Raw genomic sequence first — 23,673 nt, 5'->3', positions numbered from 1 at the left:
TTATAATCTGGTAACTTACATTTTCTTTTCTGCTTTCTTAACACAACTGTTCACAGCTTCTCTGTGTTCCCACTTTCTCCTTCTCCACCCATCCTCTCTTCGAGTCCAGAATAAGACTATGGAAAAGTTAGCACCCTCTCATCACAGCAATCAGCAAAATCTCAGGAATAGTTTATCCACAATGAGTCTATCCCAGACTTTTGCCCTACTTGGCTATAGAGGCTAGATTAAAAGGTAAATTCTGTCCAAAAGAATTTTGTTGATGATGGCACTGATCAGATTCTTTGCATTTTAACTGGAGCAGGGAGGGGGAGAAGCAGAGAGGGAGACTGCTTGTGGCAATCTTATCACTTTCATTCCTATTGCTGTCATCTAGGATGTCACTGTACAGTGTTGGTTTTCTGCTTCTGGTTCATACAATCTTGTTGTGCCATCCTTCTTCATTGCCTGCTATCTCCGCACTTAACTGAGCAGTCCTGCCAAACAGGACAGCTGCTGGTTCAGTTGCTGTAGTATTGCCATTGCCATAAAAAAAAATAAATAAATAAAAAAAAAGGAGAACCCTGGATGTATTAGTTACATTATCTTTCCTCTCTGAAATAATCTATTCTGCATTTAATAAAAAGTAGATTAAAAGTAGGGCTGATCCATGGAAGGACCATGCCTGTAGCTAAATATCTACTTTATTTTTCCATTACAGGATATTTGTGAAGATATATCTGATCATGTTGAACAAATTCATGCTTTACTAGAGACTGAGTTTTCCCTGAAGCTTCTGTCTTACTCTGTCAATGTGATAGTCGATATCCACACTGTACAACTACTCTGGCACCAGCTACGTGTTTCTGTTCTGGTTCTGAGGGAGCGTATTCTCCAGGGACTACAAGACGCCAATGGAAACTACACCAGGCAGACTGATATTCTGCAAGCGTTTTCTGAAGAGACTAAGGAGGTATAGTAACTAAATTAAAATTTGAGAATTTAATCTGTATTTGAAGCACCTCATCCCTGTTGCACATCTAAAATTGCTAGGATGACAATGTTAAGGATGGCTTACTTGTCTTCTAGATATTATGCTAATTTTATGTTTTAAGTGTCTTCAGCTGATATATGTTCTCAATGAACAAAATTAAAGCAAGTACTTTAAGATCAGCTTTCAGAAGTGTCATGCTAGTGGCTAGCAATGTTTTCTCCAGATTGAAATATTTTTCCTAAAGGATTGGAAACACTTACAAAGGTACATCTGGTCCAAAGTCCTTGGTCTGTTCGCTTGTGAATTTAAAGTTCATATCCAATTCAAACCTCAATTTTTATGTGCAATGAATTCTTTAATGAAAAACAAAGACATTTCCCTTCTTGCATACACAAACCTGAGCTTACACAATGTTTTCCAAAACTTTCCAGACTAGTTCAATATTGCTTTATAGCAGAGAGGATGGACTTTAACTTGTTTGAGTGGCAATTCTGCAATATGCCTCTAAACAGTCACACGTTTTGTCTGAGAAATGATGCATGAATCATACATTTTTTATTCTAACAGGGTGTCAAATTCACACACATCTAAATGGTTTGTAAATCTGGATTCATTTAACTAAAATGTTTTTTCTTTTGAATTCATTATTACTAAATTAGCTTAGTTAGAAGGACACTACTGGCCTAATTTTTAAAGCTGAAAGAAGATGCACGTTTTCAACAGTTAGTGTAATTAACAGTTAATAGAAGATACCTTAGTGTGTAGTGGATTCTTCATATGCTGGAAGTCCTAAGTTTAGGATAAAATGCTTTTGTTAGATACATTTACAGAAAGAGACCTCTATAGGAATGCAGTGAGATTCTGCAACCTGTGTTACAGAGGATGTCAGAAGTCCCCTAAACACGTCCTGAGTTTCAGATCACTCAAGTTTAAAGAGAATGTGTGTATTTCTCTGGTCTCTGTTGGGTTTTATATTTATCTTTGCACAACAGAGTGGCTGGTCCTGAAATCAATGCTCAGGTATGCCCAGGCCCACCTTCTACTCCCCCTCTTCCTGATGCATACATACCTGGTGCTTCAGTTTCAGTTTCTGCTTTGCTGTTACTGGTTAACCTTCTCTGGCAAGTCTGAAGGAAACCCACACTTGTCTGAATATCCAGAGTGGTGAATTAGGGTGAAGTCATTATTTTATGAGCATTGTGATTTCAAGACATAAGGAAGGGGCAGATTCAGATACTAAGAAACAGGAAATGTCCCATCTGGATCTGATTAAAACTGCTATAAAAACCATCCCTCCAATACAGGGGAGGACTCACTGGGGAAGGATATATTACTTTTCAGTGGGGAAAAAACATGTTGCCAGGTAGGCTTATGTGGTAATAAACCCCCAAAATATCCTGACATGATTCTTTTTTTCCACCCCAACTAAAACATAAATAGTATTTGATAAAATTAATGGCTAGCAATAGCAGGGACACAATATTAATATTAAGTTTCTGCTCTAATGCCTGAATTGGTTCCCAGAAATTGCTCTGCAGTTTTTAACCTTCAGGTATTTATTCAAGCTTTTCATCGGGTATAATGGTAGTGACTTTATTTGATTAAAATAAATAAATAAATAAATAAATAAAATGTAATGTAGAGACAATGGTATCTACTCTTGTCTACTTTTTTTTTTGGTGTTTCCCCCATATCCCTTCCTAGACAGGACTACATTGTGGGACTAGTAAGTGCTTCATGATACACGTATTATCTATTAGGGATTTTCATGCATATGTGAACAGTGAGACTGTTTGAGCAAACCTAGAAAACTTTGCCCTTACAGATAAACTTTCCTCGGAGAATCATTCTCCTAATTTTCAGTACTCCTTGGGGATTATGAACCGTGAATGACAGGGTTTTTTTTTCTCCTAAGATTGAGAAGTCATCTGGTTTGAAACGAATAGAAGGAAACTTTCACACACAACAAAGACTTTTATTTTGGAATTCACTACTGTAGGACACTTAGAAGTGGAAAGAAGTTAAAAAAAATAAATGTGAAAACTAAGCAAAGATAGGAAGAATTATAACCTCCAGATGCTCATTGGTAGAAGCTGGGAGTGAGGGTAGAAACGTTCTGTGTGGAAGGGCCATGTACGTATACCCATGTCTTATAGCTCAGCTAGTAGAAAATGTTTAGAACTGATGCAGAGAGAGGATACTGGGCTAGCTAGAAATTTGATCTGAACCAGTACAGCAAATGTTATGCTTTTCTATAGTCCATGAACCTATCGTTTCACAGAATGTTTGGCTCACTCCTTAAGTCAGCTGTCTTCTGCTAACAGTGAAGAGCGGCTTTGGCTGCCAATGTTAACTGAAGAGCTCCATGGAAGAAGTGACCTGCCAAGGTTTCTTTCGTGTTCAGTCAGGCAGTCTCATCTTGATACCATTCACTACTCTCTCAGTTCGGAGACTGCACAATCACAGCGCAACAGTCCCGCTTGGGCTATATTTACACTGTAGCTGTAACACACATAAATGTGCACAAGTTAGCCTCAACATAATGAACAGGGATAACACTGGTTGAGTGGCTACCAAAACATGAAAGTGTACAGCACAGGCTGTACTGGCTTGGTTAGGAACCCAGCTCATTAACTGGGCAGGCAGTAACTGCGCTTTTGGCTATCTCAGCAGCGCCATACTGAATAAGATGCCAGCAGGAAAGGGCACAAAGTTTCATGGCTTGGAGGAAAGAGAGGAACCAGTGAGGCAAGCTGCCTGCCATGTTGGAGAAGTCAAATTCAGAAAATAACTTTTTTTAATAAAAAACTTTGGAGAGTTAATATTTTGAAGGACAATTTCTCCTCCAGGAGTTACCCAGAGACAGATAAGAATGAGACAAAAATGAGTTCTGTACAGCCTGAGTTCTGTCCAGCTGAACCCAACCTGTGAGTTTTATTTCACAATTGATAAAGCCAGAAAACAGGGAAAGGATCAGCATAAGGCTATGTTAAAATACCGTGAATCCTGATGTTCCCAAACAGTTGGTAAAGTCACAAAAGAAATATCTTACAAATTAAATTAGTTTATTTGAAAAAGTAAAAGAAAATGCAGAATTGTGCTGGTTTAAATATAAATACAAGAAGGTATTGGAAACAACCTACAGAGCTTTACAGGAAGCATTACTATGTGAAAAGGGACAAATTTTTTGAACTAAGGTATTCCTATTGGTAGCCAAGCAAATAACTAAATATAATATTTTTCTGAAATAACAACAATAATAAAAACTTGGTAATACTGGTATTAAATAATGCTCCTCTGAAGCACACATTTAAGAGGCTGCTTGGAAAATGACCAAACTAGGTGGTTTAATGCATATGATTGTAAATTTTATTAACGTTAATAAACACATTTTTAAGAGACGAAGGAATGGAACTCATTACTCAGGAGAAATCAAGGCCCTTAGGGCCTTGGAAAGGGTTTTGATTTATATATGGTTTTACAGTTTCTAATCTTTTCCTGAGATTAGAGGGAAAATGCAGCTGTAATACTGATCATTGTTTAGTAGTTATTTTCCTTAATAAATGCAGCTCCAAAATCTAAATCTGACAGATTTATAGAAACTTCCCATTTCAATTCTGCACTATTGACAATGTACTATTTGTGGCATAGGTTCTACATCTGGATAGAATGTGCTAAATAGAAGATATTTTCAATGTCCAAGATTATGGTTGATAAATAACTTTCTAATCAATCTTTTCCATAAATATTTTTAGCTGGAGGATTTTTTATGTTTTTACTTTGACCAATGCAAGTGAGTTGGACAGAGTACAGGGCTCGACCTTCTTTATTGAGATTATTCTTGTTCAGACTCAAATCCAAGTGGTTTGTTATGAGATGAAGAGATTGTGGGGTTATTGCACCTTCTTCAGGCATGATGCCTAAGGTCCTTAAACTATGGATTTAGACAGTGTAGTCAGACAAGTTGTTCCAGGGAATAATTCAGGCAGGAATCTATTTAGTGGATACTCAAAAGTTTGCTTTAAAAAACTCTGTTATGAAAACCAAACCTGAGAAGAAACACCAGTGTACTGATTTAGGCACCTAAAGTTAAAATCCTAAACATGAGTTTCTGACCTTTATGATGTTTTTTGAGTAGTTTCTGTAAGCACTTGGGCTAAATGTTGGCTTTTTTATTTTAAATTCTGCTTTTCAAATTTTTTTTGTCCAGTTGACATGCTCTGCCAATTTCTCTTGTTCTAGATAGTTTCATGGAGTTACTTAAGATGTACACCAGTGTAAATAAGAACAGAAATTGTTTCAGAATTATTTGATCCTATGTTCAGGTTTCAAATTATGTGCTGGGATCCGGAAATAGTCGAGGCCTGCCTAGGTGTTAGAACATTAAATCTTTTACTAGAAATATGCTTATAAAATGTTGACTAAACATAGTTTTGCTGTGATTGTTATATATCAGGCTGCTTTCAGATCTTAATGTAATCAGATTTTTTTAGTGTCCTTCAAATAAGTCACCAAAATATTTATAAACATTAATTTGACTTTGATCTTAAGAATCTCATTTGCCATCTGAGATAGTCTCCTCTGGCTATGTCTGTGTTTCTGAGATTGAAGGACTTCCATTGAGAAGATGCTGACAAGGGGACATGGCAGGCCAGAGGTTTAGGATTCCAGGCTATAGTTTCTTTTCCTTGAGCTGTTCTCCATTTGTGCTCCAATTTCCAGCAGATAAATCCTCACGAGATAATGCTACGAAAAAAGTGAAATGTGGTTAGCAACCTCTATCTCATAAATATGGGAAGTAATGTCTTTCATTGCTAGATGATGCTTGGAAAAAACATTCTGGCAATCAACTGAAAGATCATAGAGCAGCATGGATTTCCAAGAACACAAGATTAAGAAGGTGGCTGATATAGTCAGCAGTCCCCAAGATCCCATCCATTCTGTTTGAGGTAGTTAACACAGGAAATACTGCATGGAATTTCTGAGTGCCAGCTACAGAGTAAGTAGAACTGAGGCAGAATTTAAGGAGGAGAACACCAATACAAAAGTGAGTTGCTATTTTTAGGTAACTTGCTGCACCAGACTGAAACTAAGCATTTTTCAGTTTACTGTCATTCTTAATTCCCAAAACCTTTAGAATGGTTTGCTCATCTACAGGGTACTGCAAAAACAGGCAGGTCAGTGATGAATGCTTTTCTAGATATTAGGCAGTGAAACATAGAAGCTGATAGTTTGTTACTTGCCTGTGCTGTATATGAAAATTAGTCTTCTAAAAATGTACCGTTTCTTCATTTATTTCAGGACCGTCTTGACTCTTTAACTGAAGTTGATGATTCTGGACAGTTAACCATTAAATGTTCTCAAAATTACTTGTCACTGGATTGTGGTATTACTGCATTTGAACTATCTGACTACAGTCCTAGTGAGGATTTGCTTGGTGCTCTGGATGATATGACCTCCAGCCAAGGGAAAGCAAAATCATTTGAATCCTGGAACTACAGTGAGATGGATAAGGACTTTCCAGGACTTATCAGAAGTGTGGGTTTACTTGCAGTAGCAACTGATTCCGTTGCTTCCCAATGTAATGAAACATTACATGAGAAAGAAACCCAGGTATCTCTTTCAGCAGAAGATGGAGAAGAAAGCAAAGACAGGAAAGCACCACATGAGCTCTCACCAGTATCTTCTTCTGTAAACTCCTCTCTTTCTAAAGGGCCCTGCTCTGAAGATGGTGTTTTACCTACTGACAGCAAACCAGTTTCCACATTAAAGAACCCAGAATGCAATCTTCCACAGCACACCAGTGAAAAAATCAAACATTCTCACTGTGAAAACTCAACTCCTAAGAGGTCCATAAGAGACTGCTTTAACTATAATGAAGACTCCCCTACACAGCCTACATTGCCAAAAAGAGGTCTGTTTCTGAAAGATGATGTGTTTAAAGATTACATGGAAGCCAATGATTTAAAAAGGCAAATCTCTCAGATAGTTAAAAATGAAATGAGTAGAAGTACACCCTCATTGTTAGATCCACCGGACAGGTCCAAGCTTTGCCTAGCTTTACAGTCACCCTACACTAACAGTGCATCTGCAGTTAGTCAGTCATATGATTGCTTAAATACAATAGGTGATAGAAATCTCGAGTACACAATAAATAATCACTTTAAGGACAGTCCTGTAAGTCTAGGAAAGTCTACTTTCTACACCTGTAAAGAAAAATCAAAGCACAAGAAGTCTCATGATGCTCCAGAGAAAGTGAAAGCTGGCAGAACACCTGGAGGTATGTGTAAAACAGCTCCACCAATACAAGTCAAAAAAAGAGGACATTCTTTACAGAATGGAATTACTTCTCATAACTCTCAGTCTCTGGAGGAGACGGAAACAGATTCTTCTGCATCATCAGAATCTTGTAACCAGGCAGACCCAAATGGGCAATCACAAGGTAAAACTGAGCCTTTTAGTTCACCAACGCGTAGCCAGAAGAATGCTTCCTCAGCTGGTTCTGAGCTTACCAACTCATCACCTCCTCTACTGAGAAGAAAGAATAATAAAAGCTTCTCCTCAACACCATACTATACTCAGAAGAACAGTAAAGATGGTGAGGTCTGGTATGGGTCTGATGAATATTTAGCACTTCCTTCACATCTCAAACAGACTGAAGTATTAGCTTTAAAACTAGAAAATTTGACAAAGTTGCTGCCCCAAAAGCCCAGAAGAGAAACCATTCAAAACATTGATGACTGGGAGCTGTCAGAAATGAACTCAGATTCAGAAATGTATCCAACGTATCAGACAAAAAAGCACAAAAAAATGGGTAGAATTTCACCAAGCTCTTCAAGTGATATAGCATCCTCCTTAGGTGACAGTATTGAATCTGGGCCTCTCAGTGATATTCTCTCTGATGAAGATCTTTGTATGCCGGTATCTTGCATTAAAAAATACATTGAAGAAAAGTCAGAAAGGACTGCTGTCACTCAGCCAACTGAGAATGATACTTCTGCCTCAAATAAATCAGCTTTAATTCATCAACTGATGCAAGATATACAACACCAAGAGAATTACGAAACTATATGGGAAAAAATTGAGGTAAGGCAATAATCCTGTGTTGTTCTGCTGTGTTCTTGATAAGCCTATGTATGGAGATGGAGCTGTGGGCAGGGGTGGAGTTGCTTTCTTGTTTTCTTTTAATGATGAAAATAGTCACATCTAGTGACTGCTAGGGGTAGAGAACAGCAGTGATCATAGTAGCTATAACAGACTGCAGTTAACTTTACAGAATTTGCCTACATTATTTTAGTTATACCAATGCCTTTAAATTTGGCAAAACATTATTTTATCAATAGAGCTTCTCTTTGCCAAGATCAGGTACACGATAAGTTATTTTTGAATGAAGTGAAAAATAAACATTGGAAAATCAGGGATCTTTGTTGTATTTGAATGAAGTTATACTTAATATCATCTGCTTATTTTCTTTATAAAACAGAATTGCTTTAGTCCAAGAGTAGAGGAATCATTTTCTTGATTCCTGTCATATCATGCATAATAAACACATTTCTTTTTAATCAGTTCTCTTTCCTTGCAGTGATTATTTCCCTCCAGTGGTGGTGGAACTAAGAATAATGTCTCTTTTTCATCTTTTTTCTTTCTTTTTTTTTTTTTAATTTTACTTAAATAATCCTTCCTAAATAATGGCAATTTAATAGTGCAATATGCTAGAGCAATAATATACTATCCCATTAAACTTCAGATGAGATAGGATTTCATTCTTGGCTTCTGGCATCACTTCTTCAGAAGTAACTCTTCCTTATAAAGTGGAAACGTTTACAGTAGTTAACACTATGAGATCTTTTCGAGAAAAAAGATAAACTTTGGAAAGGGAGGTGAATTTGAATGAATAATCAAATAAGGACCTAGCCATCTCAGTAATATAATTAATAGCTTACATTCATAGTAAATTTTTCCTTCAGTTTTCTGATGGGTTTGACTTCATGGCCATTGTAGAGGAGAACTCTCGTATTCAGAACATTTCATGTCCATCCTCAATGTAGTTTAGTAATATGGTTGTCAGAAAAGAAAGCTCCATCTCTACTAGACTTTAAAATCATTTAAAATTCATCACATAGGCATTAAAGGGTGATCTTAGCATCTAAATGTTAAATCTGGTATCTGCATTATCTTCTGTGTTATCAAGCTCCATAAGAGCTAAGAAAAAAGAACTTAGTTTTGTAACTTCAGTAAATGCTTCTTCTGATGCGTGGTTTCTATAACTTTTGAAGACATTGGCAGTATTATGACTAGTAGAAAAGTAGTTGAGCTAGAGATGTTTGAGTATAAAGTCAGGGTAGAAAACACAGAAAGAGAAATTTCTTCTTAAACAAAGGAGGGAGCAGCAGCTGCCAGCCTTGAAGCAGTCAGCTCTAAAGGGCAGTGTTTAATGACTCCATCCTGATGGCTGAGGTTCATCTTTTGGACTCTGATGAAAGAACTGTCTTCATAAGTGCAAGCTGTTTCTGTGCTTAAGTTTGTGTAGTGTTGAAAATTAGTCCAGATGAAGCTGACAGATACAGAGCCCTGTGCAAGCAACAAATCCCATCAAAGCTGCTTGTGAATACGTAAGATGTTGTCTTTCAAATGATACTACAAAAGCCTGTTTTAAGGAATGGAATTGTTGAGTGTCTAGGGACCAGCTCCCTCCACTAGACGCTGACTAGCATCCTTTTGGCAAGAAGCAGGTGGCAGAGAAATATTCTGCATCACCCTCTCAAATCATCATGTTCATTCTTCTCAAACTTTTTGAAAAAGTAATTCTCTTTTGGGGGGGGTCATCTGTCTTTGTGTGATTCCCTGCAGCTGCAGTTCAGTCCTGCCAGGATGAAGGAATAAGAACCAGCTGTAACAACTGGCTGCAGCTGTAAACACCCACTTCCTCTCCATACCCATCCCCTCCTCACCTCCTCTGGAGAGTGGATTGAGCTCCTGACAGCAATTAAAGGTAGTTAGCTCTTCTCTGGCCAGAGTAAACCCTTCTAGCTAGTGATTACAGCTGCTGCTCTTGTCCTTGAGGAACTTTGCTACTGCTGACACTGCTTTTTCTACAATTTCTCAGTGTTCCTGGTTGTGATGAATGTGTGGGAAATGTTGATCATGGAGTTTGAAAATAATCTTATGAAGTATGTCATGGGAAGGGGCTCAGAGTAGAAGGGCTTTAAGCAGAAAGAACATCAGATGCAAAGAGCACTGCTAGGAAGAGAGATAGCTCAGTGATCCATGTCCTTAAAAGCAGCACACAAGAAAGTTTCGTGTTTATTTCATGCAGAAAGATGTATACTAGCTACATCTGGCTTGAAAATGTACCTCCTGAATGGTGAATAAAAAAAATCAAGAGAAAAGTTTTGAAATGTTTTGCAAAGCAATTATAATATTATAATATTTTAAAGAAATATAAGGTTTTCCCAAGCTGCTTATTCACCTGAGTTTTTCCATTGTTGTTAGTAATTTTATCTTCTGCTTGTAAGACTAGTAAAGAACCAATTTTGCAATACAAGAGCTCTTACGAAGGTAAATCCTGCCTCAGTAACACTATGGTGTCTTGCTGAGGTACTTTAATTTGATATAAGTAATAGAAAAATAGAAAATTCCTCCCTTATGTGATGTTATGAAGTATTGTAAACAAAATCTAACTAAAAATACCATACCTGAGTCACAGTTGAGTCCTTTCTTTTGCTAGATCTCCTGTTTCATAATTCCCTAAGCAGAGACTCAAAAGCGTGCCATTGCTTTTTTTATCATCATTTAGCATTTACATTAATTCTGTTATTTAATAAGAAGTCTCCAACTCAAAATGGAGTTTCCTAATTGCATGAATACATGTCTTAGCAATAATTCAATACTACTCTTGTTAGTGGTAGTTTTGTGCTAAAGAAGTCAGATCTCTGAAATGAGAACTTAATTAAAGACAGAAGAAGCATGCTCGTGCCCATTAGTAATCCAGTTACACTGCTGCAAGTGTCTAGCCTAATATTTTATTTATTGAGATTGTAAAACAAAACTAAAATAACCTTTCATTTTGGGACAGCAACATCTTAGAAGGGACTGGCTGCCTCAAAATAATTGAAAGTCATATTTTAGCCTGGTAATAGGGCAAACAAGGAAGTTTCAGTATTTTATTATGATGGGAATAATTTCAAATTAGTATAAATCTGGTAATATCTTGATAGTAAGCAATTTGTTGAACATATGCTAAAGCATTTATTGGAAGCCTTATTCATTTCTCAGTTATATGGAGGATAGTCATGTGCAGAAACTGATAAAATGTAGTTTTTCATACTTGCAAATTAAGCAGATGTCCTTGCATGCGTATTATCATGCTGTTAATCTGTCTGTCTACCTACAAACAGAATTCTGCTTGACTGGCCCATTTGTTGTTACATAGGATCACTTTCTTGCTTTACAATAAATATTGCATACTCTTGCCGTATTTTGCCTTGCACTGCAGCTAATTCTTTGGCACATGCTTTTCATGCCTTTAATACTAGGTACCTCCATTCTGGGGTACATAACAATTTATGTGGCAGTTCCTTGTATGTTTCAGAAATTACTTTTTGGAGTTAAATGTGAGAACAAGTGACAACAAATTCTGAATGTTCCTCTTATTATTAAAGTATAGTTCAGCTTTTAGTAGCTACCTCAAATGAATTTTTAGAATGCAGATTAAGCTCTGTAGTTTCTGTTAAACTAACTGGAGGGGAAAAAAAGATATAACAACATTATTCTCACAGGTAAAGTCAATAGAGTTCTTTGCTATAAGAAGATGGCCAATTGCTACTTCTCATATGTAACACTAGGACTCCATAGTATCAGTTTCAGAATGCTGTAAGGTTTACTTTTTGTAAGAAAACTATGTTTTCCTTAAAATCATACTAATAATTTATTTTTTCCCCCATTTTTATTTGCAAACTGAAAAATTGGAAGGAAAAACTGATCTTGGGCTGATCTAATGACAATGCATTTTCAATCATCTTATGTGAATAAAATAATAATAACAATAAAACCACCTTGTTCAGGCAGTTTTATCTCCTCTAAAAAGCAATACTAGATTAACTATACTGGCATCCTTGTGCTGTAATCTGTGGTCAATGATAATCCCATCTACTTGATTGTCGAGGGCACTTTTACAAAGGGTAGAAATGTAACCATTTGTAAGACACTCCATTTAAATGAAGATGTGCTTGCTTTGCAGGCCTCAGGTTTAATTGTATGAAGCAAATTGCCAATTTTTTCCTGTTATACAGACTTATGGCCTGTTTTATCACAGGCTCCATTTCTGTAAAAGGCAGCTGAATTTCCTCTGCAAGAAGCAATTTGATATCTATTGATCCCATTCTTCTAGCTCATCACATTTCATGAATTTGCCCTCAACTCCATTGGCTCTGTATTTTGTCTGGGGAGCCCGGTCAGCCTTGGCACTGGTTACCCACCTTCTTGATGTGCTAAGGGAATGAAATAATGCTGCTCCGCATGTTTTTCTGCTTTGGGGTAGAGCATGCCCCAGGGATCCTACAGCAAAGAGCTGGATAAAAGATTTTGCTGCCTTCCAGGACCCAGTCAGGGATCCCCTCACCTTTGTGCAACCATTTATCCCCTCTGAACTCAAGATGCCTCAGTGGAGCAGAGATTAAAGATCCCTTTTCCAAATTATTGGAGTAATGGGAATAATTTTCCTGTCTAGGAGGAGCTAAGGATCAGTGCAGTCTACAAAGGAGAGTGCAGTATTGGAGCTAAACTAGTTAGTGTGACAAATAGCTTGTGTGATTGGGTGGGGAAGATTTGCATTTTTAGAAGGTAGTCACAAAAGGTAACCAAACGATAGGCTTCTGGAAATGGTTAATGGCCTTGGTAGAGCAAGCTTGTATTGGAGATACAGCTGGGAGTCCATTTGGCCAGTGGAGAGCCAGCTGGTTAGAAAATATTTGGAGAACTGACACAAAGAGGAAAGAATGTGTGTTGTTTAGTCTGAAAGGGGACAGAGTTGCTTCTTGGCAGAGAATGGACTGAAAACACACCAGTACAGTTAAGGTAGAAGCTGGATAGCTTTAGGGGAGGCAAAGTTTATTTGTGTTTGGAGGTGATTTTCATCATTAGAAGGAAAAGCATGCATAGAGGACAAATGAAGTCTGGGCTGTGGGGCTAAGGTAGTGAAAAACTAATAAGAACTGATAACACTGATGGGGCTTGGTAACAAAGAAAAGACATAGAACTGAAATCAGTAATGACAGAACAGGTGGAAAAAGCGAAGATAACAGGGAACAGGACTGGCTTATTTCAGATTACCAGATAAAGGATTTTTAAAGTGTCGTAGTGCTCCCCTTAGCCCTCTTGCTTTCAATAACTTAGTAACAGTACTTCTAATACTGACCCTCTTAAAATAAATGGATTGCATATTTTTCCAAATAGATAGAGTGCTTGCCAAAATTTGTTCATCTCTGAATCTTACTTGTACTGCTTCATACAATTTAGATTGAAATACTGCTCTTGGTTGATAACCAGTTTATAAAAAACAGTAAGTGAAAGAGGTATCAGATCCAGAAATTCCTTGGCAACTCTGCAGTTTTCTCAGCAGTCTTGCTGCTTTGTGCAGCATAACTGAAAAATGTCACTTCACATTTTGTACTGAGTCAAGTTTGTGCTTTGTTGTTTTGAGTCTGATGATACTCCCCTGCTTTGAAGGCCCATCCCTCAGTTTTTAAGCTGGTTAAACTGTTATTAAGCAGTAAAGTAGTATACATATGGAACTCTCACTTTTACTCAGACAAATACTTCTTTACTAGAAGATGATATTGAAATACAGTGAGCCCTCTGTTCCTCCAAAACAGTTAGTTCCTAACAGTTTGCTTGAATTTTAAACAGCTCCTCCAAGTACATTACTTTTCTTCGGCGTTTGCTTTACCACAAATAGTCTGCGTGAGCTCGTCACCAGCAATCTTTGCAAAACCAGCAAGTTCTATGTAAGATGTGCAAATTCTGAATTTGTAACTTTACGTCTAAAACTGACTGCAGGAATTATGCTTCCTTAATGAAACATATCTATTGTGAAGCATATGCTTGTTCAGAACTGTTTGAATTTCCAATGTAAAGAGCTCAGAATGATTTGGCAGTGAGCGGTTTCAGATCAGGGTTTTTTTACATTTAGTATTTGGCAAGTCATTCCAAATAATTTGGGGAAAAAAAAAAACGGAGAGAGGGGAGAGAGAGAGAAATAGAAAAAATCTGCTCACAAATAATTTCGGTAGCATTGATTTGAGGGTATGTCTTTACTAGTATTTAGAACTGATTGTAAGGGATATGTCTACATCCAGTGTTTGGCTCACATCTGATATGAGACCTTTGGCTGCAAAAAGCCTCCTGATTGTCTCTTGTTGTGTACATAGTTGGATACTACTTCGCAGCTCAGGGATGGCTACTAACAGCTTAGATGAACAGAGGAACAGCTGCTTTGCATACGTGATTCTGTGAGCCCTCCTCTTCTATTCTAATGCAGTCACTCAGATCAGCTTTAAGTGATCATTGGCTTTACAACCCAGAGTCATGTCTTAATCATCTGTATCACAGCCTAGGCACAAGCCTGCACCAGAGCCATCCACGTTATTTATTTGTGAACTGGAAACTTTCCAGAAATAGGTTAAGGATTATTTCTTACCTTCTGGATTTCTGCTAATAGGCAAAAGGGTGCAGCAGATCTGAAGATGGAGAAAGGGAATGGTAAAACTGCAAGAGGAAGAATTCCTGCTCTCACTGTAGCAAAGGGCAGGCTCAAAGGTGAGCACTGGGTGTCAGGGGACCTACCTGGAAAGCCAGTAGAGGCTCCAGATTTAAAAAGGACACAGCGATAACTTGGAGAACTAATCAGTATTGACTTAGGATGATCTTACGATTGACTTCTTTCTATCAGTGCAAAGACATTTTATTGGGATTGTTCAGTGCTTTCACTTCTCTCATGGAGATAGAGAAAGGCACTCAGAAACCATTGAAGTAGGTTTGGAAGCTTGCAGTGATGGCACTAGCTTTCAAAACACGGACAGAAAGTGTCAAATTGCTATTGGGAATTTACTTCAGAGTGCGTATGGTGGTTTAAGAGGAATCTTCCTGTGTTGGTCAGGACTGAAGCCTCTATAACTGCTATCTTATAGGGGACAGTTACTGAGGAGAAGGTTGACTGTGAAGAGTTTGAGACAATTTCTGAACTACCCTGTTAACTAGTTACTGTAATGATTTTAGGGCTCCTTGAAGTGCCACCATTATTAAACAGAAAACTATTGAATTTAAAATTGTGGTTTCTAATATCCCCTTAAATATGGTAAATATGGAGGGGTGAGAGAGAATGCTCATTGCTTTGTATTTTCATAGTGATATGCCTTTCCTAATGTTTTAAGGTCTAGCTCTTCTGTTACATAATATACTTAGGCTCTTGGATACTTATGTTTTATGTATCTTCTGTGAGGAAGTACAGGATATTCCAGAAAGATACAGTATACCAAAATCACTAATGCTGTATTCTAAATATTTAATTATTTAAATAATACATTACTACTAACTTCCACCTAAATAAAATTCCAGTCTATCTACTGTTGTTAACGCATCATCGCCTTAAAATGTGTACAGGCTGGAGATGAGTCAGAGCAAGAGAAATGTTCAAGGGTCTAGAGAGGATTAACCTGAGAAGAAAGAGCAAGTCCACTTATGTAAGATTATTGCATAACTCCTCAAAATATGTTCATATCTTTTTCTTCTTGTGTATCTTTATACATTTTGACAGAAACTGGTTTTTGTTCCTTCATCCATTCCAGTATGTTATGATCAGGAATGAAACATTAAATCATGCTGACTCTTAAATCATAGTTGTCATCATTAGGCATCAGAGTGAATGTAATTTGTGGTAAATATGGACAGGAAACAATCTCTCAGAGGCTTGTTTCAGACTGTCTGTATGCTTACGCGTGTATTTGAAAGTTATCTTGAAAGCAACCAGAAAGGCAAAAAATTGTTTTCTCATCCTTGCTTTAGGTTTTGGAGCACAGATGATAATCCTCACAAACAGCTGAGCTGTCCTTAGCAAATCAAACTGGAATCTCATCTGAACGTTCCTTTATTGTTAGTAAAGACTTATTTTGAACTCTGATTCTCATGTGGGTCAAGTAAGGTTACCCAAACCAGGGCTAGATTTGCCTCTGGTTTCCCTTGGACAATGTTTGGAATCTCTCCAGGCTGACAGAGGGAGAACCAACAAGCAAACAGATTTTTGGTAGTAGACGGTGTAGATGTCCAAGTCACAGTTAACTGAATATTACTAATTGCTTTTTCCCTACTGATGCCAGCATCTGATGACATGAATGTTTCCTCATTGTGCTGTATAAGACTAAAGACACACAGGGTAATTTAAAATGTAAATACTGCTGCACTATTAGCAGCAACTGAACTATAGCAGCTAACATAAAATTGGCTCAGGTAAGTCCAAACTTCACTAGAGTGAATCTCACGTATGCATTGCAGTGCAAACCTCCTACAGCTTTGTTGAGGTACACAAAATCAGAAAAAAAATAGTAAATTTGTTAGAAACAGCAAAGCTTCTGGGTTTAAAAATAAAGAATAAGATGACAAAAGAAGAAAGACCAGAGATTGTTTTTATTTTATTCTGTAAACATATCCAAATTTGGGGATGAAAGAAGTGAGTCAGAATTAGGGTCTAAAGAGGGTATAAAGAAATGCCCACTAGAGACCACTGAAAAAAGAAACTATCTGAAAGGGAGGGTAGAAGAATTAGGAAGCAAAAGAAAAGCAATTAATGGAGGAACTAATAGTGACAGGATTTCTTTGGAGACTGTAGGTGAACAAGAACTGAGTGCATAACAGGAGGCTAAATTAGGAAACTAGAGGTATAATAATGGAGTAAAGAAAAGACGTGGTGAATCTTAATCTCTCCTTGCTGCTGCCATATTTAGCGAATAGTGGCAATCATAATTTTCCCTGTTTTTCAACTCAGAAATTTTAACTGCAAAACAAGTTCATGGGTCAAAGAATTATAATATCTCTCATGAGGTGACCGTCTTAACCTCTTCTAACCAATTAGCCTTGAATAATAGGAAATGCTGAATTAAACGTTCTGATTTTGAGGGGGAATCGTGGTCATTATATCTCAAGTCATGTCAATGATATAGCAGAGGTGGCTATATTTAGCTGTTACCCACAAGCAAACAGCATCTGTTCTATTCTAGTAAAAAGTGGTTTTTTCCTTCATTTTGGAAAACTTTTAGACATGGTGATATATCGCCCTCTTGAGGCCAAAACTTGTTGTTGCACCTATTTCACAGAAATTTTCTTGAATTTCCTTCTCAAATGAACGAGACCCACATAACTTTACAAACGTAGTTGTTAGAAATTCAGAGATTAAATAAATCATAAGCTAGAATCTTTCCTCCTTGCAAAGATCTTTTTTGCTTTAGTGTAGTCCCGAATTTTTTTGCTATGTTTTTTATTCCAACAAATTTAAAGTTGAAATATTGTTCTGATTTTGAAAAGTAATATCATGTGTATGCTAATTATTAAGCTTTTTAAAAAACATAACCTGCATGTGCACTTCTGCAGATTTTGTGAAATATATTTTAAAAAAACCCCTATCCTCTGGAAAAAATTTAGAGTTGTTATCTCCCTGCAAATATAGCCGCTATTTTTATTATCATTTAGAGAACTATAGTTATATTATTTAAATAAGCAGTGTTTAATCCTACTTTGTGACTATCAGGCCAAGAATATAGTGGCTTTCTTCCTTTATCTATCACTTACTGGCTAACTTACTGAAAATATTATGTAAAAATAATGAATTTAGTTTTTATCTAAAAGGCACTGAAACTCCTGTGGAATTCATTTTGTGCCATTGGGTAAAGGTATACAATTTGGATAATTTCATTCTTGTAACACAATTTGTTCTTTGTTTGGGAAAAGGTAAATTTTTTGGAAGTGCACAAATCTCTGTTTAATTGTCGTTATGCCATAGGACCACTGTGATTTCAGGCTACGGGAGCAACCATGGTGTATGTATACTACGTGCACCTGTCGAGGAATTATATGCTGGGGAATGAGGTTCATTTCTAGCAACTATGAGATTGAAGGGTAAAGAAATGTTGGGACCAGTTAGGGGAGGTGCCAGCATGGCTCCAATGGAGTGTGCTCCGGTGCTGCCCAGTGCACGTGCAAGGTGGCAGCTGACCATTGGCAGAAGTAACAGCTGCACAAGGGCGTCCCACCCCCAGTCCACTGTCTGAAGCCCAAATACTCAGGGTATGCAAACCAAGGAATGATGGTCATCCATAATTATTTCTTTTTCAGAGCAGAATAAAGCTGTATACTAATATGTTACAGAGTCCATTATATGGAAAAATTGCAAATGAAGATTAGCTCATCTTTGCAGTTCAGCAGTTCAGATGCAGTTCAGCTCATAATCAATACATACATGAGCTGTAAAACAATCTGAAAATAAGGTATGTTGCCAACACAACATTTAAAATAATTATATGAAGAGGCAATGCAGTACTTCCAAGTACCCTTACGTCACTGTAAGTTGCTTCAACATCAATAGCTATATTGGCAGCATTTTTAGAAAAAGCGCATCAGACAACTAGCTTCGCTGAAAATGAAGATACTGATTATAGACTCACATTATCCACAGAGTTTGGATCAAGGTTGCTGCATAACAAACATTTCATATCAAAAGAAAAGGGACAGTTCTGATCAGGAGATTTGATTTTAGGTTTTTCTGTAGAATAAATAATAAATTTGCACTTACGAACAGCAGGTCCTAAACTAACTTCTACATTTTCTATTCTAGTTTAGAGTTGCTCAGAGGGGACAAAAGAAGAAAGCTGAGACTGTGAAATAGATGTGAATATACTGCAGCATTGTGCCACTATGCTTTAAACAGGACATAGCAACTCATTTTGGTGCCTTGTATTTTTACCAAACACAGGCCCCTCTCCTGTGCTGTACTGAGGGTCCCTCCAGTATCCAGAAATTCCTTCCAGCTGCTGCTGCAGAGTTGAAGTCCCCCTTTCTGAGAGTTACTGGCATGGTCTTTCTTGGCTCAGGCAGATTTATTTGCTGTTCTTGTCCTTCCCTTGATAGATCACTGGCTACAAATTTCTGGATACACTGTGTTCATAAACCAGCTCCCAGGTTTACCAGCTGAGTGAAACAAGAGTATGTGACCTAAAAACATTCACATCGCTTAGCTGATCTCTAGAAATGGTAACTCTTTGACTTAGACAGGGTCACATGAGGGTATAATCTAAAAAGGCCTCTGTTTAGGATATTTGATGCTGTGACTCATAAGCGAAACTTAAAACTTACCCTCTACTAGAAGTTGTTTTGGGCACTTACCTTTACTCTTTAGCTGCTGCTTTGGTCTCTTGGATTTTATGTAGAGAAGAAATGACTCAAAAAAAAAAAAAAAAGTTATTTTAAGAGTAGTGAGAGTTTCTGCGAGACATTACCAATAAAAGGCATTGCTCTTTGTGAATAAATATATTTTCAGAAACAACATGATCAATCCTAGTAGCATAGTGAACTTCAAAGATGAGATTTGGATGATCATTCAGAAGTTTGTACATGACTCAGTTCACTCACAGTACCACGGTTGCTGACTGTTCTGCTTTTAACCTTAAGAGCTTTTGCCTGCCTGTTTTATTCCCAATGACACAAAGAACATCAGACTTTTTTTTTTTAACTAAATAAAAAGAACTATCTTGTCATTTTCTTATATTTCCTCTTACTCTGTTTTCTCCCTGCTTACACCCCATTTCCTTATTGTCTGTTCTTCCTTCCTGTTTCTGTCTCATTTTCAGGGCTCTTGGTATCCTTTAACTCCTGTATTTCTCCTTTCTGCAGCTTATAACATTCACTCCATAGTTTGAATATTGTTTCCTCAGGCATCTTTTCCCAGTCAACCTCAAAATTTCACACAGACCAGGGATGCTGACCGAGATGAGTGAGTGCTAGAAATATGTGAATACAGATTCACACTGCAGAGGTTTTCTGACAAAAGCCAGTACTGATTAGAACTGTGGAAAATATTTACTACTTTTACCAATATAGCTGTGGCTGCGTAACCCAGTGGCGATAAAACTTATTCGTGTAAAAATGGTGGGGCTTTGTCAATATTGCTTTCCCCCGTTTGAGAGGATGCTTTAGCTAGCTTGCACAGCAGTGGTTTTCAGGCGGTTTAAGTTGTCTCCACGAGAGGGCTTGCGCAGGCCGCCTTCCATCCAGCAAGCGGGCTCCCTCCGAGGCCAGGCTGCAGCTCCCTCTTTGCTGCTGCCAGCCCACACCTGACGTGGAACTTGGAACAATTTGAAATATTGCCTCGAAAATAACTAAGATTCAAATTAGTATGCGTGATAACTTAAGAGGCAGATAAGCAGAATTATTTTCTGTCATCTAGAATGTGAAGGCACATGTAAAATTTTTCCATACAAAGAAGGATATGCTGATTTACTTATTTACTTGATTCCCAGGAGTGCTTTGAATCTCACACCACTTTTGAGATACAGCACTGGCCTCCCATATTTTCTCAGCATGAACTCTGTTCTCACCTGAACGAATGCAGGAGGCCTAAAATTTTATCTGGTTTTGTGCCTGTTAACATTACATCTCAGGTAGAAAGCATGGCCGTGTCAGTATGAGGAGCGATCAGCAGCCATTTTGTATGCCTGGCATTATTGCCATCAGAGCAGATGGCATCTCTGGAGGTTTACAACCAATCCATATTGCTGTTAAGTTCATACCAGATGATTCTTTAAATGATGGATGAATCAGACAGTCTTCCCTTTCCTCTCCCTTCTCTCCACTAGTCCTCTCTACTCTTGAATACTTGCAAAGGCACAATAACACTGGCCTTTCCTATGCTGCTATATGACATTCCTATGTGTAGCTGTCTTGGCCTCAGGGCTACATGAATCTCTTCTTCCCAGCAATATCCTTCCAGCCCATGGATTTTGCTTCTGTGGTTCTAGGTGTTCACTGATCCTTCAAAAGACTGGGAGAAGTGTTACCGGTGGTGGTGGAAGCTTGTCTGCTATCTAAGAATATACCTCTCAGGAACAGGGTTTAGGAAGCATTTGGCTTACTTTTCTTGCATCTATCTTTGCCCCACAGTCAGTCTGCTAATACTAAGAATATCCCTTTTTAGAACTTGTAAGTTTCAAATAGCAGTGGAGGCCTTGTGGTAGTTCTTTCAAACAGAAAGTAGATCTTCACCTTGAGCAAAAGGTAAGACAAGGTATAGGGTAAAGAAAGAATTATGTTTGTGGCATCGTGGAAAGGTTTAAGTAATCTACAGAGATACATTTAGGAATGATTCTTTATATTCAAATTAGTGTAACCTGCTCTTTGTCTAGAAGCAGAAATAAAGTCAACAGTCCCATGGGGGCAGTGAACTTTTTATTGCAGAATCAGGTTCACTGTCTTCAAATGTAGTTGTTTTCAATGGATTGAAAAGTAACACTTTGCATGTTTCTCTTTATCATGCTTTTTAAGCCTATCCTACCTTTATGGTTCTGGCTTTTTTACCTAGAAGGCTTTAGGAAGCTGAGAACGTCTTAAAAATCTTCTCTGCCATTCCTGCTCTAGTCAGAATGGAAAAATAGCTTGGAAATGTTAGCAAAATCTGTTGATTCAGTAGTGGACCAAAAGGTCTGCAAAAATTATGAGTACCCTATCATCAACTTTCAGAGACAAAGCTAGAACTGAGTTAATTTGTAGTGTTTTCCTAGGCCTGTAAGAACTGTGCTTTGTTGTCCTCACTGTTTCAAGACTAGAAGTACTCTCAGCTCTCCAGTGAAATCTCCCTGAAAAGTTGAGATATGTCTGACTGGCTCTGCTTGATATAACTCTATATTTTCATATATTAATGCGTCTTGTTTCCAGCATCAGAACGCATCCTGGGGACTCTAAAGCCAGGAAAAGTCATGAGCCACCGACCATCCTGTGCTACCACTTTCCGTTCCATAACCATATAAATCATGACTGATTAGGTAGATGCCCATTAGGGAAAATACATTCAATAGCCATTTCTAATTCTGTGTGTGGTAGTTGGGCACAAAGCCTCGAGGTGGCACTCGTGAAAGATTTGTGTAATTTAACAGTCTTAAAAATGCTTAACTAGACAATATATAGTAGAAGACAAAGATGTGTCTTTATATATATGTCTACTACGAAAACTATTCAATCTTTATCTTCTCCCTGTTTGGAGCGAACATTTAAGTTGCACATTTCCTAGGCTGGGGTTATTGAGTAAATGCACTTCTTTAGCAGAAAGCTGCTAAGCTCTGTTTCTGAAGTGTTTGTGAATGAATGCATCCTGAACTGCATATTAAATATTACCATCCTCCTGATGTGTTTGGTCAGTTGTATGTTTCTGAGGTCACTGTCTGCCACAGAATCTTGACAATATCACACAAAGAATATTTTCCATTGTGACATCTTGGTTCCTTGGGGATCCCTAACATCTGTACTGCTAATGGTTTTATTGTTGCATCTGGGTCTAACTCCAATTAAATTGACCGTGGCAGTTAGTTGCAGCCTCATCCTCTTGAGTACCTGGATTTCTTTGAGTTACCTTTGCCTATGAAGAAAGTGCACTTTTATCCTTTTGAAAATAAAGTCCATGGGCAGGAATGTGTTCCTCCTGAGACTAATATGCAAGTCCTTTTGTGGTTAGACAAAGGGTTTTCTTAATGCATTCTGTGATAGAAGTGCCCTTAGAGCCAGCCCATCCTTGTACACAGACCCCTCCATGAGCTCAGTCTTTTTGTAAATTGGGAACAAACTTTACAACACTGTCTGCTTGCAACAAAATTGGGCATTCATTTTTAAGCACACAGCCTCATAACCAATTCTTTAAAGAGAACTCCCTTTGTGTAATAAAAGGGAAGGTAGAGAGAAAAAAGGTCTGGGGTAGTGATTTAACAAGCACTGTTGCCTAGTGCTTCCACACTGAGGTTTGTGGAATACGGTAGACTTTCCACCTCACTCTTAACTACCATGGCAGATGATTTTAGTATGTTTGCATTTAATAGTTTGGCACGTCTCTTTTAATCTGATTTTAATCTTACTTCAAGTCATTAGAAGGGCTTTGTACTTTTACAAATGCAATGACCAGAAGTGCCTTAAGTATAGGCCAGCATACATGTTAAATGAAAATGTTAGACTAATAAACTGAGCAGTGTTAACACTGCACAGCTTAAAATTAAAATTACAAGCTAAAAGGTATTGAAATAATTTTGCTACCTGTGCCATGTAGGCACAGTAAGGTTTTTTTCCATAAAAAGCAAACCCAAAATTTGGTCTAGGATGAGGGCCATAAAACTTTTCATAATGGTGTTAACTGGATGCAGTTGCATCCTCTTTTTTATGGGATAATTTTGGCAATGTTAATGCTAGCTTTCTTAAGTGCTCATATCCAAATTCCCCATCTAAAGGAAGTTCACATCAAAAATATACTAAAAACATCTAAGATACTGCTGCTTTTAGTGTACCAAAAAAATAGCCCAACCAAAACCAGAGAGGTTGCATTTTTTAATATAGTGAAAATTCTGTGTTTCAACGTTCTTTGGTTTTTTGGTAACCATAAATCTGCTCTCTCTTAAACTGAAGCT

General features: G+C 37.6%; 1 protein-coding gene across 5 annotated transcripts in view; it reads left to right on the top strand.

The window, feature by feature from the left end:
- AKAP6 (A-kinase anchoring protein 6) overlaps positions 1 to 23,673 on the top strand; it is a 291,528-nt gene that overhangs the window by 95,678 nt on the left and 172,177 nt on the right. For all 5 annotated transcript variants that reach the window (XM_069784017.1, XM_069784016.1, XM_069784015.1 and 2 more), the window contains exons 3-4: positions 701 to 952; positions 6,275 to 8,059. In XM_069784017.1, coding sequence (XP_069640118.1) covers positions 701 to 952; positions 6,275 to 8,059 — 2,037 coding nt within the window. The remainder of the gene's footprint in view (positions 1 to 700; positions 953 to 6,274; positions 8,060 to 23,673) is intronic.

Source organism: Haliaeetus albicilla, chromosome 5 (genome assembly GCF_947461875.1).
Source record: "Haliaeetus albicilla chromosome 5, bHalAlb1.1, whole genome shotgun sequence".
NCBI lineage: Eukaryota > Metazoa > Chordata > Aves > Accipitriformes > Accipitridae > Haliaeetus > Haliaeetus albicilla.
Note: the sequence above shows the minus strand (reverse complement) of the source record. Positions and strands in the feature narration are given on the sequence as shown.